We start from the raw sequence: 17,017 nt of genomic DNA, 5'->3' as shown, positions 1-17,017 counted from the left end.
CCAGCATCTGCAGTTCCTATTATCTCTTGTTTCCACTTTATTCCCTTTTATTTTGGGAATTACAACTTTCTTCACAAGTATGTTGTATAGCACTATGTCACATGCCTTTTGGAAGTCCATGCATAACCACATTAACAGCATTACCCTCATCAAAGATCTCTGTTATGTATTCCAAGAATTCCAAGTTTGTTAAACAGGATTATCTCTAAGAAATCCATGCTGGCTTTCCATATTTAATACACATTTGTTCATGTGACTATTAATTTTATCCAAATTATTGTTTCTAGATGTTTCCCACTATTGAAGTTAAACTGATTGGTCTGTAATTTCTTGCAATCTTGTTTGAACAAAAACAGAATGTTTGCAATTCTCAAGTCCATTGGTACTAGCCGCTGTGTCCAGGGAAGACTAGAAGGTTATGGCCAACGCCCCTGCAATTTCCACTTTCATTTACTTACAATTTCCTTGGATGCATCTCTTCTGTTTCGAGGTGACTTGTCAACTGTTAGGTACCAAAACCTAATTGACAGCCCCTCCTTCTCAATTGTGAACACTTGTAGTGGCTGAGTTTCCCCTGTTGTCACCATGGCTTGGGTAACATCTGCTTCTTTAGGGATATAGATGCAAAATACTCATTTAATATCTCAGCAAACCCACTGCCTCTATGTGTAAATTTCCTTTTTGGTCCCTAATTTGCTGTCCTCTTTTTACAACCCCTGCACTATCTATATACGTATAAACTTTGGGATTATCTTTTATGTCTGCTAGGATATGCTATTACTTACTTTTTCACTTCCACTTCTGAACATTTAATATTCATATACTTGTTAAAGATGTATATAACTTATTGTGCATGTGTGTTTCAAATGTATTGAGATAGATCTTGAATTTATCGAAGTGGAAAACAGATATTAGTGAACGAGTCATCTGCTTTACCTTTCACCTAACTTCTGTTTGCGTCAGCATTTCCATTTACCACATGCATTGCTTGAAGCAAGCTGAAAAGTAACCATGTTAGAACAGATTAATAATTTATTAAAAGTCAGCAATAAAGGCCACTGATTTTTATTAATAACCTCATGTCCTCAACTTCTTTAGTTACTTGAAAGGGATGTACTCATTTGGGCTGGTGGAGACTAACTTCTACGACCTGGCAGAGAAAGTTGCCAAAGAGGTAAGTGATAACTAAAATATTTGATAGAGATAAGAAAACAGAGCGTTCTTTACTTTAAAGAGCCACAGCATATTCATCACATTGGTTATGAAATGTTGTGGTAAAACTGGTTCATTCTGTTCCGTGCAAAGAGTAATTTAGAATCATAGAACCCGTACAGTGTGGAAACAGGCCATTTGGCCCAACAAGTCCACACTGCCTCTCCAAAGAGCATCCCGCCCAGACACCGCCCCCCCACCCCATTTCCCATGTCTAACCCACTCAACCTAAACATCCCTGGACACTATGGGCAATTTAGCATGGCCAATCCACCTACTCTGCACATCTTTGGACTGTTGGAGGAAACCAGAGCACCTGGATGAAACCCACACACACGGGGAGAATGTGCAAGTTCCACACAGACAGTCACCCGAGGCTGGAATCGAACCCGGGTTGCTGACACTGTGAGGCAGCAGTGCTAACCACTGAGCCACCATGCTGCCCTAAACAAGAAAGCTCTGTCCGTATCAATCCACAAACCTGTCGCTGTAATGAAAGAGCATCACTGTTTCTGCCCGGCTTCGAACAGGGGACCTTTCACGTGTAAGGTGAACACGATAACCACTACACTACAGAAACATGACTACGGCACAGAAGAAGATTTCTCTCGTGCAAAATCCTAACATAACTGTCAGTAGACAGCAACATTGACCTGATTCAGAAAGATCTGTAGAACTGTGCATGTACTGACCAGTACGCAATCAGAAGAGTTATAAGTGGTTGGACAGTCAGAGATAGTAGGAATGAATGAGTTTGGGTGACACATAATGAGGAAAGAGGGATGTAAATTTGAGAAATGATGTTCATGCAAATTTAAAGGGGAATCCTTTCTTCTCTTTAACGATGTAAGCTTTGTTTTCATATGGTCTGATCTACTTGCTTACATTACTTGGACTCGTTTTACACCAATAATGAGACATGGTTTACCATGAGATGTGGTTTATTATTGCTGAAACATAAGATAGATATAATACAATTTTACAAAACCCATCTTTCCCTCTAATATCCCAAGTAACCTTGCAGTTCTTAAATGTCTATGTCCACATACTAGTTTAAAATCGGCTTTGGAAGTGAAAGGTGTTAAAAAGCTTATACTACTCCGATTACAGATGGTCAAACTGGAGTTGAGGCTGCTTTTCTTGCTCCCATGGCTCCTGCTTCTTGGTCCTGATGTTCTTTGGTGTTTGTGTGTGAGCCCCCTCTGATTTGTGTGGCTTCTTTTAACTAGTTATCTGGGTCATTTCTGAGTACAGTGGCTTAATAGTAGTTTGATGTAACAGTGTAATTAGCATAATTTACTTACTCAGCGTAAATCGGGTTTCTGTCTCAGGAGAGGTGTTATAAAAGCCAGAATTGTTTGTTGTAATTTTCCTATTGACTGATCCAATCCTGGGGGGGCTGAGCTGTCTCAAAAACAGTTTATTGAAACTCAGATCTATTATTCCACCTGAAACTTTGCAGCATCGTCTCATCAACAACCCATTTGATAAAGTTTTTGAGAAGATTTGTAGCTCGGGTTGCGGATGAGGTTGTAGACTCACTGGCTCGACAGCAAGTCTGCAACCTAACCCATTCAATAGGCAGTCAAGGTGAATGGCTTGCATACCTGTTCATCATACCTGTTGAACATACTTGTTCAATTTGACAGTGAATGCTGCAAGCTTCCTGGCTTAATATCTCAGTTGCACAGTCTCAGTAACAGCTATTCAATATAATCAATCAAGGTAACTGGTTTGTGCATCTGTCTGTCTGGCTTGATCCAATTCCCAGCGCACAGCTCAGTTGGTCACCTTTCCCATATGCCATTCATATGGCCAATGTTGCTTTCAGTATTCCAAAAAATCTGTTATTTTATTTACAGGATACATTCCACTACCTACAAGGATATGAAATTTGAATAAACATTCCTACAGTAAATTGAAAGCTGATTAATTTAAATGGTAAATCACAGAATTGGTATGATGCAGAATGAGGCCATTTGGCCCATTGTGCTTGGACTGGTTCTATTACCAAGTGCCAATCTCTTGCCTTTTCACTGTATCTTTACACACTATTCAAACAATCATCCAGTGCCCTCTTGAATGTCTTACCTGAAAGTGCCTATACCACATTTCCAGACAGTGCTTTTTACACCCTAACAACTCACTATGTGAAAAAGACTTCTTTCACATTACTGTTGCTTATTTTTCATATCACTTTAATGGTACTGTTTAAAAAAAAGCTTTCCTTCTCAAGAATTCCCTCTAAACAAAAATCACAATAGAAGTACATCTGAAAACCACAGGAAGTAAGTGTATGACATTTTAATGAAGTACATAAATGGAACATTTTTCATACCTATTTACGGCAAAAGAGATGCAGAAAGCTTGGTCTCCGCAAGGAGCTCTGCCTGGATATATCGTTTGTTGTACTTTGCTTTTGGAATGGTAAATGGCTTTCTTTCACCTGCCCGCTTCCTAAGTTTATGCTCACCTTTTTGCCTTTTTACTTAAGGGGACAAAATGGGCTTGTAGTGATAGTGCACTACCCCAGCCCCTCTGTGGTAGGAGACAGACTCCCGATTTTACAGGAATACGGAATATGTAAGATTGACCTGGGAGTGACAGCAGCTTCCCTATTTCATGCATCTAGTGTACTCCCATAGCACTCAAAAATGTTGTAAGATAGAGATCCAAGTGTAATTGTCTCTGTCCAATTTAGAGGCATGACATTTTTATATGCTTTTATTCCATAATGTAAATTTTGTCTTTTTTTATCTTGCTTTTTCTCCTTTTTGTCAGGGCTTGGCTCTGAACCCACGTGATGCCTGGTCTGCACATTCCCTGGCACATGTGTATGAGATGCGTGCAAATGTGAACAATGGACTAAAGTTTATGAAAGAGACAGAAAACAACTGGAAGGTAAACCTAAGAAAATCAAGAATGTGTGGTTCCTGACCGAGCCCTGTGAGAAGACATAAATTAGGACAGCAGCTGGTACAGCAACACAGAGAGCCAAGGGAATTAATTCCACTCATTTCTGATATGCTGTAAGAGGGAAAACTTTCTAGCAGATGGGGACACAGTTGGGAAGTAGGTTTCTCATCATCCTTTTCAATCTTAGTTGCTGGTGACTTGGAGAAAATGGAGGGAAGGAATCTTGTTCCCACATTTCCTTTTTTTCCCAAAAGATGTTAAATAATTGAATTCATAGGGTCAGATTGAGTGACAGAATTTGTTTATGTGATATCTGTTATTAGCCCAATAATTAACAGGGATAGTTGAGAAACAGAAAATCTGAGATTAAGTCAATGAGTCATGAAGAATAACTGCTAGAAACCTAGGGGTTCAGGTATGTAGTTCCTTCAAAGTTGCATCACAGGTAGACAGGGTGGTTAAGAAGGTATTTGGCACACTTGCCTTCATCACTCAAAACCATTGAGTATAGGAGTTGGGACGTCATTGTTGAGGTTGTACAGAACATTGGTAAATCTTTTCTTAACCCTGTCCAATTTAATAATCCTCTTCCCATAGTAGGCCACTTTTGGAGTACAGTTTACAGCTCTGGTTGCCCTGCTATGGGAAGAGGATTATTAAATTGGACAGGGTTAAGAAAAGATTTACCAGAATGTTGCCGGAACTAGAGGGTTTGCGCAATAAGAAGAAGCTGGATAGGCTGTGACTTTTTGACTGGAGCGCAGGAGGATGAGGGATGGCCTTTTAGAGGTTTATAAAAAACATGAGTGCATAGTAAGGAGAATAGCAAAGGTCTTTTCCCTAGGGTCGGGGGAGTTCAATACTATGGGCATATTTTTAACGTGAAAGGAGAAAGATTTAAAAGGGGCCTGAGGGACAACATTTTCACACAGGATGGTTCACATGTGGAATGAACTGCCAGAGGAATTGGTAGATGCAGGTACAGTTACAACATTTAAAAGACATTTGGATAGAGACATGAATAGTAAAGGCTGAGAGAGATATGGCCTGAATGCAGGCAAGTGGGACTAGTTTAGTTGGGAAACTTGATCGGCATGAATAAGTTGGACTGGAGGGTCTATTTCCATGCTGTATGACACTGAAGTGTTGCCAGGGTTGGAGGGTTTGAGTTACAGGGAGAGGTTGAATAGGCTGGGGCTATTTTCCCTGGAGTGTCGGAGGCTGAGGGGTGACCTTATAGAGGTTTATAAAATCATGAGGGACATGGATGGGATAAATAGGCAAGGTCGTTTCCCCAGAATGGGGGCGGAGTCCAAAACTAGAGGACATAGTTTTAAGGTGAGAGGCAAAGATATAAAAGGGACCTAAGGTGCAACTTTTTCACGCAGAGGGTGATGCATATATGGAATGAGCTGCCAGATGAAGTGGTGGAGGCTAGTATAATTGCAACATTTAAAAGACATCTGGATGGGTATATGAATAAGAAAGGGTTAGAAGGATATGGGCCAATGCCAGCAAATGGGACTGGATTTATATAGGATGTCTGGTCAGCATGGATGAGTTGGACCAAAGGGTCTGTTTCCATGCTGTATATCTCTATAACTCTATAACTCTATGACTCTATGAATCTACTAAGGTAGCTGGAAGTTTTGCTACCAGGGCAATGGGTAATGGTGAATGGTGTATAAACGCAAAATACTGCAGAGGCTGGAAATCTGAAATAAAAACAGAAAGTGCTGGAGGAATGCAGCAGTTCTGGAGATAGAAAGAGAATTAACATTTCAAGTCTGTTATGACTCTTCATCAGAACATTTCTTAGTTGGGAAATAATGATAAGGGCTAAACATAACATATTACTGGAATGTTTTCACAATTGCCTTTTTGATCCATTCACAGGGTTCTGATATGCTCGCCTGTCATAATTACTGGCACTGGGCACTATACCACATTGAAAAGGTTTGTAGGTGATTTGGACACTTGCTGCTTCCTATGTTTGTATTTATGTGCTAATTGTCATGCCTTCTTAAGCTGTTGTATTAATGATCTTCCCCCCCACCAGAAGGTCAGAAATGGGAAAGGTCGCTGATGAGTGCACAACATTCAGCACCATTTATGACTCCTCAGATACTGAAGCAGTCCATGTCAAAATTCATAAGACCTGGACAATATCCAAACTTGGGCTGAAAAGTGGCAAGTAACGTTTGCACCACACAAGTATCAGGCATGAATATCTCCAACAAGAGAGAATCTAACTATTACTCCTTGACATTTAAAGGTATTTAAGCACTGAATTCCCCACTATCAATATCCTGGGGTTACCATTGACCCGAAACTGAACTGGACTAGTCATATAAAGGACTGTGGCTATAAGAGCAAGTAAGAGGTTAGGAATTCTGCTCAAGTAATTCATCTCCTGAATCCACAAAGTCCGCCAACATCTGCAAAGCATAATTCAGGATGGAATACTCCACACACCCCCCCGCATCACCACCACCACCACCACCACCACCACCAACAGCTCATTAGACCTCACCTACCAAACCCATGACCATCACCATCTAGAAGGACAGACTAGCAGATACATGAGAACACCACCACCTGCAAGATCCTCTTCAAGGCACGCAGTGCTTGGAAATATATTGCCGTACCTTCAGCACCACTGGGTTCCCTCTCTAACAGCATTGTAGGTCTAACTACTGCAAGTGAACTGCAGTAGTTCAAAAGGGCAGCTCACCACCGCTTTCTCAAGAACAACTATGTGTGGGCAATAAATGCTGGCCCAGTCAGTGAATTTTACATTGAATTAATGAATTAAAATAAAAGTTAACATCCACAGCCTGACTTTCCGGCATAAATACATTGCTGCCCAGTTGGAATAAAGGATGCTGTACTTTCTGCATGTTGGATTTTACATCAGTGAAGTTTATATATTAATGACAGACACAGCATTGATCGAAGTGTTTGAAAATATCTTGGTGACCTGGACAATGTCCAGATTTAGGCTGGGTCAAGAGGAGATTGGGTCATGCAGTGGATTCTGCTGAATAGAATGTCAAATAAGTTTAAGCATGCTTAATTGTCAGCTTAATGCAGTGGTTGTGCTTGAACAGTGTTATCTTGGGACAGAGTTATTAGAATATTTTTGTTAGTATTCCCACAAGGAATCCAATGTACACGGCATGGGGCTTGCCATTTTGAAGGCTTGTATAGGGAAAGGTTTGAGAGATACTAAAGAGGTCAGCGACAGAGCAATCAACACATTAAGGCTCTATTCAGCCTCCAATTTGAGATTGCCCTTATTTGGAGTGGGCAGCTGCTCTATGGACTCTCCTATAGAAGTCTTGACTTTAGATCAGACCATATTTGAATCACACGCCTGCTGGAGTATCAGCACTTTGTGTGCTGGAATGGAATATTCAGTCCCAAAGATTCATAAAACCAAGTGGAGAAGATGCTTCAACATGAAGTTTTCAAAAAGAATCAGAAATGTTGCCAGTGTGATCATAGAGGCACTGTCCTAGTTCTGATCTGTGTGGAAATGGCATGTTCGCAGGCTTTGAACTCAAAGCACTTTTAAACAAACATATGAAGAGGAGCCAATTCGAAATAAAAGCTGAATAAACAATATGCTGCTTACTGATGCCAAGCCTACTGTTTGTGTAAACATTTCCAGCTTCTCTGACTGGGCCAGCATTTACTGCCCATCCCTAAGTCCTTGAGAAGGTGCTGGTGTACAGCCTTTCTGAACCCCTTTAGTGCATATGGTCTATGTATAATCATATAGTTCCATAGGATGGTGTGTGGTTTGGAGAAGAATTTGCAGGTGGTAGTGTTCCAATGTGTTCACTGTCCTTCAAGGTGGTAAAGGTTGTGGATTTGGAAGGTGCTGTCGAAGGAGTCTTGGTAAATTTCTGCAGTGCGTCTTGTAGATAGTACACACTGCTGTCACTGCACAATGATGATTGAGGGAGTGAATGTTGCAGTTTAACAGGCTGCATTGTCCTAGAGTGTGTCAAGCTTCTTGACTTGTCAGAGTTGCACTCATCCAAGCTGGTGGACTGTATTCTACCAGAGTCTTGATTTGTGCCTTGTCAATGGTGAACAGGCTTTGAGAATTCAAGAAGTAAGTTACTTGTTACAGAATTCCCAGCCTTTCCTTCATATTAAAAGCAATATAGCATATTGAAGACTGGAAAGGACTGTGGGAATCCAGCTTGTTCATTCAAATTTATGATGATTTATAAGGTCAGTTTTACTTGATGACAAGGTTTGCAGACCCTTGTCCATTGGCAGGGGTCCATGTGCACAAAGTGGAGACAAATATTAACTTTCTGGCTATTAATTACAATGGATAGAAAGATACAAGCAAAATACCTTTCATGTTGTGATCTCTGTCAGCTGAGTCCAAACTCCTCCTGGCAGAGCAGGGAAAAAATAGGGTTTCACAAAGGTTAACATGATTTCTTGGGTCACAGGCTTCTGTCGACATTATAAGATTTGAGTGTTCCCTTGCATATTAGCCTTTGTAACATATACTACAAAGACTGGATTGCTGTTGAGACAGATGTTTATTAACAACCTGAAACTATTTATACTGCCATAACATATCAGATTTACATATAGTCTGGGTATTATGCTTTCTGTTGCTCCTGTTACAATAATAATAGCAGTAACGGCTGTCATAGGTGAGGTAGGTTCATTTATATTGCAATGTCATACATCGTAATGTCATCTATATGTCTTGATGCTACATAGAAACATAGAAAATAAGAGCAGGAGTAGGCCATTCAGTCCTTGGAACCTGCTGTACCATTCAGTATAATGACGGTAGATCGTCTAACTCAGTACCCTATCTCTGCTTTCTCCCCATAACCTTTGATCCCTTTAGCCCTCAGAATTATATCTAGTTTCCTCTTGAAAATATCTAATGTTTTTACCTCAATCACTATCAGTGGCAGAGAATTCCAAAAGCTCACCACTCTCTGATCTAAGTGGCCAAGCCCATATCTATAAACAGCCTGTCTAGTCTGGAATTAATACAACAGTACAAAGGTTAATGTATTTAATGAAATTCATCAAAACAAAATGAATTTGTGCCATTCTGCAGCAGTTGATGCAGATTGTTCCATATTCATAAATGAGTGACAAAAGCACTATCAAGTACAGCTCTCATAAATGGGCATAAGAAATGGAAATGCTGCACTGGTAAAATATGAACTGTTTTCCAAAGTTGAATTTTAATTGTGTTCTTGAGACCTAATCGTTGAACAAAATTCATCCTGCAAATGAATTGTATTTTATCTGATCTGGGCAGTACAATATCCTATGTTGGAGTGTTTGATATGAGCAGTGAATACATTGTGTTTATACTCTTAGATAACATTCTTATTGATTGTGTTCTGTTCACACAGGGTGATTATGACACAGCACTCTCAATTTATGATACTCATGTGAGTATAAACTATAGCTGAAATGGTTGAGCCTTCCTTCACCGTGCTGCATAGGATTGCCACGATGCTGGTTGATCACCTTCACATGTATCATCATTTTGTTTTGAATTTGATATGTGGTTTTACAGCCAAATGTCCTTCTTCCCATTAATCCTTCCCATTTATCTGGGTCTATATACCTGGCTTCCCTACATTTGTGGCTTGCTTTTTTCAAAGCCATTACATCCTAGAGTGAGGATTTAACCCAGGGCTTTCTGACTAGAGGTAGGAGAACTACTCACTGACTTACTACAGCTCTCTATTGCTTCATAATGGAAAACCATTTTACAAGGGATGTGGACTTTCTAGTTCATTTCATTTCAAGGATTAGTGTGCTATTAGTGTTTGCTGAATACTTTAGCATTTAGTGTACACATTGTCCCTGATACACGTTCAGAGGATATTTTACAAACATTGTACCCTATTTTTTGTACCAATAATTGGAGATTAGTGACTGCACGTTGATACTTGCTGCATATTACACAAGTGTAGTATTGTTGAAAGGAACAGTACTTCAGTTTCCATTCCATTTTCTCATTGTATCTAATGCTGCTACTAGCTGAATGTTATTGTTAGAAGCAGAACTGATTTGCTTAAAAGAGTACAATTATTTGAAAAAGGTTGTTTTGTAGTTTCTTTTTTATTGTCCCATTGAACATGGTGTCAACTGGGCCAGTTAAGACATGCCTCCACACTCAGTGCATTGACCAAAGGCTTCCCAGAGTCTTCTCAGTGTTGTAGTTACATCTACTCTTATAATAGGAGTAGCCCTAGAGTTTGGCGAATAATGAAGTGGGAAAGTTGGATGCTCAGCCAGGATTTACATGGACCTCAGGGAAGATGTCTGCTGCCAACCAGATAGATACTCTTATGTAAACCACTGCACAACTCCCCTGATTCCTGTCTCAGGATCAATTGAGATACATGAACCATTCAAATACCAGCAGAAGGACAGAAGGCCCTTGGGAATCCTTCCTGCTCACTGCTGAGTTTGCATTCCCCCTCCACAACCCACCGCCACCTCCCCCCCCCCGATTTCAGGCACTACAACAGAGAATATCTGTTGTAGTATTCATAAAACGTCCACTATAATTCAAAATATAATTTATTGTGTAAAACTATAAATGTTTTGACGTGAAAATTATAATGTAACTACAAGTATGGTAGTTTATTATTTCTCTCCACTGTATGTATTGAGCTGTGATTTCTTGATGTTATTTTGTCTGTACCTTGTACAGATTTCCAAAAGCTGTTTTGAAGGTGGATCAATGCTGGATATTGTGGACACAAGTTCTATGTTGTATCGACTCCAAATGGAAGGTGAATGCTTTCCCTTGCTCAAAGCTTTAAATTAAACACAATATTTATCTTTTTTCATCAAGTCCATTCATGGGATATGTTGCCTGTGCTGATCTCTATAACTTCCTCCAGCACTGTATTACACTTTCTGTTTGACTGACCCTGTGCATGCACCACTACACAGAACACCAACATTACCCCATCATTCGTAATTGTGCCTGAAGACCTACATTTCCTTTTTAGACTGCCTGTTTCTTTGTCTGTAAAACCCACAACTGACAAGTGTTTGGTCAGACTTTCTAATACTTACTCCCTAGTTTTGGCTGTTTTAATTATACATGTGGTGTACGTTGACACCTTTATCTGCATTTAAGCTGCCATGTAACGGCAACTAATTGTTAAAACAATTTTGAGTGCAGTTATTACACAAAATACACAAATAAACAGAAGTAGTTAATAAATTATACTTTTGGAAATAGGGAGGTAGCCAAGTAAACAGCGGTGAATATCTCATTATGAGAACAGAATATGAATTAACATTCTTAATGAGATTCATAGTTGTTTATATATAACTTTTTGTTAACCCTATTACCTGTTTAACTGTATTGCAACCTTTCTTGATCTATTTTAAATCATAGAGTAGAGGACTCTGTGCAGTTTAGATAATTGCCCCAACCCCCAACTTCATTACAGAAAGGACATAAAAACCTGCTATAACACAAGTTGACTTGAACAATGTTATGATGTAATGACATACACCTTTAAGGAGATGTATATTAAACTGATGTCATGTCGACAGATAGGATGAATTAGACCCATGGTTTGTTGGGTAGTCTGACAGAGCAATAAAATGAATTAGTTGTAGTAAATCCTGTAAACAGTGATAACAAGGTGTAGAGCTGGATGAACACAGCAGGCCAAGCAGCATCAGAGGAGCAGGAAAGTTGACGTTTCAGGCCTAGACCCTTCTTCAGAAATGGGGGAGGGGAAGGGGATTCTGAAATAAATAGGGAGAGAGGGGGAGGCGGATAGAAGATGGATAGAGGAGAAGATAGGTGGAGAGGAGACAGACAGGTCAAAGAGGTGGAGATCGAGCCAGTGAGTGTAGGTGGGGAGTTAGGGAGGGGATAGGTCAGTCCAGGGAGGACGGACAGGTCAAGGGGGCGGGATGAGGCTAGTAGGTAGGGGATGGGGGTGGGGCTTGAGGTGGGAGGAGGGGATAGGTGGGAGGAAGGACAGGTGAGGGAGGCAGGGACAAGCTGGGCTGGTTTTGGGATGCAGCAGGGGGAGGGAAGATTTTGAAGCTTGTGAAGTCCACATTAATACCTTTGGGCTGCAGAGTTCCTAAGCAGAATATGAGGTGCTGTTCCTGCAACCTTCGGGTGGCATTGTTGTGGCACTGCAGGAGGCCCTGGATGGACATGTCATCTGAGGAATGGGAGGGGGAGTTGAAATGGTTCGTGACTGGGAGGTGCAGTTGTTTGGTGCGAACCGAGCGTAGATGTTCTGCAAAGCAGTCCCCAAGCCTCCGCTTGGTTTCCCCGATGTAGAGGAGGCCACAACGGGAACAGCGGATACAGTATACCACATTAGCAGATGTGCAGGTGAACATCTGCTTGATGTGGAAAGTCTTCTTGGGGCCTGGGATGGGATGAGTGGGAAGGTGTAAGGGCAGGTGTAGCACTTCCTGCGGTTGCAGGGAAAAGTGCCGGGTGTGGTGGGGCTGGAGGGGAGTGTGGAGCGGACAAGGGAGTCCCGGAGAGAGTGGTCCCTCCGGAAAGCAAATAAGGGTGGGGAGGGAAAGATGTCTTTGGTGGTGGGGTCGGATTGCAGATGGCGGAAGTGTCGGAGGATGATGTGTTGGATCTGGAGGTTGATGGGGTGGTACGTGAGGACGAGGGGGATTCTGTTTTAGTTGTTATTGCGGGGAAGGGGTGTGAGTATGAGGGGGGCTACACCTGCCCCTACACCTCCCCCCTCACCCCCATCCCAGGCCCCAAGAAGTCTTTCCACATCAGATGTTCACCTGCACATCTGTTAATGTGGTATGCTGTATCCGCTGTTCCCATTGTGGCCTCCTCTACATTGGGGAAACCAAGCGGAGGCTTGGGGACTGCTTTGCGGAACACCTACGCTCGGTTCGCACTAAACAACTGCACCTCCCAGTCACGAACCATTTCAACTCCCCCTCCCATTCCTCAGACAACATGTCCATCCTGGGCCTCCTGCAGTGCCACAACGATGCTACCTGAAGGTTGCAGGAACAGCACCTCATATTTCACTTGGGAACCCTGCAGCCCAATGGTATCAATGTGGACTTCACAAGCTTCAAAATCTCCCCTCCCCCAACCGCATCCCAACATCAGCCCAGCTTGTCCCCGCCTCCCTAACCTGTCCTGCCTCCCACCTATCCCCTCCTCCCACCTCAAGCCCCACCCCCATGTCCTACCTACTGGCCTCATCCCGCCCCCTTGACCTGTCTGTCCTCCCTGGACTGACCTATCCCCTCCCTAACTCCCCACCTACACTCACCTTCACTGGCTCCATCCCCGCCTCTTTGACCTGTCTGTCTCCTCTCCACCTATCTTCTCCTCTATCCATCTTCTACCGCCTCCCCCTCTCTCCCTATTTATTTCGGAACCCCCTTCCCCTCCCCCATTTCTGAAGAAGGGTCTAGGCCCGAAAAGTCAGCTTTCCTGCTCCTCTGATGCTGCTTGGCCTGCTGTGTTCATCCAGCTCTACACCTTGTTATCTCAGATTGTCCAGCATCTGCAGTTCCTACTATCTCCAAACAACAGTGTCTGTCTTTGGAAGTGTCCAAGGTTCGATCCTTGTGCAGTGTTGCTCTTCGAAATTCTGCTGCCGAAGATTCCTGGAGTTGAGTTTTTATACAATTTCCTGCCTCTTTCAAGTTTGTGGTAGGATATTATTGATGATCCTTTAGATTATTTCATCCCAAATATTAATTACACTTGTGGAGACCTCAAGTCTGTAACTTGTCTTCTTATCAGATGTAGCTCCACTGTTCCTTGTTACGTTTAGTGTTAGCTTTTGGTTTATAACAGCCTGTCCTGCAATTAACTCCTTAAATTTTCCAGGACATTCCTTCTGCAGGCAGCCTTAATTGTGCATTTGTCATGAAGCAGCTGCTCGTCAAGTAGTGTTACCTCCTGTCTTCCAGAAAACAGCTTGTTTATGTTGCGTTGATTCCTTCTTCCCAGGGATGGTTAATTAGCATGTTGCTTTTAATTCCTTTATAACAGTTTCTCTTTGTCCCTTTCAACTTGGGAAACAATTTATTCAAGAAGGAGTTATTGCTGATTCTTTCAATCCATACAGTTATTAAAGTTCTGAAGTTTATATTGTCACACCTCTCAAATGAAAATTTGAACTTCCAGGGCACTTTCCTTGGCTGGGTTTGTAAATCTAGGTATTATCCCAAACTTGGCAAAAATTCAGCTTATTATTTTGCATTCCTGGAGGTGGCTTTTAGTACTGTGTACAATGGTGGAAGGTGTGTGGACAACAGAACCATGAGTTCAAGAAAAGCAATCATGGAACAATTTGATTTATGTGCCAGAAAGGGGATGTTAAGCTAAAGGTTAGAGAATTTGAAGTCGTAAATTGTGGTGGAAGGAATTAAGACAGAGATTTTGTCCGGTGGTGAAAGAAAAGAATAGAGCAATACTCAGGAGAAGGATATTAAGAAATAATCAAAAATTGTTGTATTGCTGATCAAAAAATGTAGGTGGCCTGATTAGTAAGTTTGGGGATGACACCAAAATTGCGGAGTTGCAGATACTCAGGAGAATTGTCAAAGGATTCAGTGGGATACAGATAGATCGCAGATTTGGGCAGATTAATGGCAGATGGGGTTTAATCTGGTCTAATGCGAGGTGATGCATTTTGGAAAATCAAATTCAGGTATGAATTATACAATAAATGACAGAACCTTTAGGAGCATTGACATACAGATGGACCTGGGCGTGCAGGTCCACAGATCCCTGAGAGTGGCCATACAGGTGGATACGGTGGTCAAGAAGGCATACAGCACATTTGCTTTCATCGGCCAGGGAAATTGAATATAAAAGTTGGCAAGTTATGTTAAAGTTGTACAAAACTTTTTGGTTAAGCTACATTTGAAATATTATGTGCAGTTCTGTCACCATACTACCAGAAGGATGTGGATGCTTTGGAGAGGATGCAGAGAAGGTTTACCAGGATGTTGCCTGGTCTGGAAGGTTTTAGTTATGAGAAGAGGGTGGATAAACTCGGATTGTTTCCACTGGAAAGACGGAGGCTGAGGGGTGACCTGAGAAACATAGATAGGATGGATAGTTAGAGATTTTTTCACAGGGTGGAAAGATCAACTACAAGAGGGCACAGGTTGAAGGTAAGAGGGGGAAAGGTTAGGTGAGAAGTGTGGGAAACATTTTTCAAACAGAGGGTGGTGGGTGCCTGTAACGCATTGCCAGTGGAGGTGGTGGAAGCAGGCACATTAGCAGAATTTAAGGCATATCTTGATAGACACATGAATGGTTGATAAACAGAGAGATGGAAACTGCACATGGGTTTAGATAAGGATTAAGAATCGGTGCAGGCTTGGTGGGTTGAAGGGCCTGTTCCTGTGCTGTATTGTATTGTATTGAAAAATCTGGAAATTAATGTAAAGAGTCAGGATGGAAGGGAGGAGACTTTTGAAGGGAAGTTATGAAGGGACCTGATGGGGATCTGTAAACAATCAGGATTTGAAGAGATGTGGAAAACAGCAGAGTGTATTGTTCAAATTAGGAAATGTGTTGCAGATTTTGTACAGAGTCCAATGTGAGACCTAGCACTCTCACCCAGAAGTGCACAGCATTTTTAAATAGTTGTGTTTTATTTTGTTTCTATTATTCACATGCTATTATATTGCTGATCACATAATTAAATGACAACTATGAAGACTGAAAGAACAAGCCAAATCCCCTGTTCCACTGACAGCACAGTCTTCCACAGGTGTTAATGTTGACAATCAATGGAAGAAACTTGCCACAGTCACCAAGAATCACGCCAAAGACCAGATTCTTATCTTCAATGATGTCCATATACTGATGTCACTGTTTGGAGCTAAAGAGATTGACACTGCAAATGAGGTGATCACATCACTGCAAGAACTCTCCAAGTAAGCATACCTGAATATCTGCAAGTAAGCATACCTGAATATCTGATACGTCCAGCCATTTAAAGGCTTGAGAATATGTTCTCTCAAGGGAGTTATATCCATACTGCAGACTCTGGATGCTTAATTTATTGATACATTGTGATATTACTGAAAATCTTACCTATTTATAAGTAATTCACCGAAAACGAACACTTCTTGCACTTTCTGTATTGTTATTCTTAAAATTTGAATGGAAATAATTGTTCCAACTCAAGGCAAGGGACAGAATTGAATGTCAAAATGTTGGAATGCAATCATCTAACATAGCTACGCTGAGGGTCAGACTTCAAAGCATTTTAGAAAATTAAATACATATGAATTAGAACCAGGAGCAGGCCATCCTGCCTGTCGAGTTTGCTCTGCCGTTCAGTAGGATCATGTCTCATTCAACAGCTACATCAAGTCTGCACTTCTGCCTACCTTGATAACCTTTCACTTCCCTTGCTTAGCAAGTATCTATTCACCTCTGCCTTAAAAATATTCCATGACTCTGCTTCCACCAGCTTTTCAGAAAGTGAGTTCTACAGACTCATGACCCTCTGAGAAAAGAACATTTTGTCTCATCTCTGTTTAAACTGAGTGACTCCTGATTTTTGAACAGTGATCCTTGGTCTAAATTCTCTTACAAGCGGATTCGGCTTCTCACAACGACCCTGTCAAGGTCCTTCAAGATCTTATATGATTTATTCATGTCACCTTTTACTTGTCTAAACTCAAGTGGATGCAAGCCTAGCCAGTCTAACCAATCCTCAAATGACAACCCACTTATTCCAGGTATTAGTGCATTTACATATTCCCTGAAATAAGAGATAGTAGGAACTGCAGATGCTGGAGAATCCGAGACAACAAGGTGCAGGGCTGGATGAACACAGCAGGCCAAGCAGCATCATAGGAGCAG

The 17,017-nt window shown here is 41.5% G+C and overlaps 1 protein-coding gene across 1 annotated transcript in view; it reads left to right on the top strand.

Moving 5' to 3' along the window:
• Positions 1–17,017, top strand: part of ttc38 (tetratricopeptide repeat domain 38) — a 55,470-nt gene that overhangs the window by 27,938 nt on the left and 10,515 nt on the right. The window contains exons 3-9 of the mRNA XM_048607864.1: positions 288–322; positions 1,099–1,174; positions 3,994–4,113; positions 6,025–6,084; positions 9,540–9,578; positions 10,856–10,937; positions 15,915–16,080. Coding sequence (XP_048463821.1) covers positions 288–322; positions 1,099–1,174; positions 3,994–4,113; positions 6,025–6,084; positions 9,540–9,578; positions 10,856–10,937; positions 15,915–16,080 — 578 coding nt within the window. The remainder of the gene's footprint in view (positions 1–287; positions 323–1,098; positions 1,175–3,993; positions 4,114–6,024; positions 6,085–9,539; positions 9,579–10,855; positions 10,938–15,914; positions 16,081–17,017) is intronic.

The sequence above is a fragment of the Rhincodon typus genome, chromosome 18 (assembly GCF_021869965.1).
Source record: "Rhincodon typus isolate 14 chromosome 18, sRhiTyp1.1, whole genome shotgun sequence".
Lineage (NCBI taxonomy): Eukaryota > Metazoa > Chordata > Chondrichthyes > Orectolobiformes > Rhincodontidae > Rhincodon > Rhincodon typus.
This window is presented reverse-complemented; position numbering and strand designations above follow the sequence as displayed.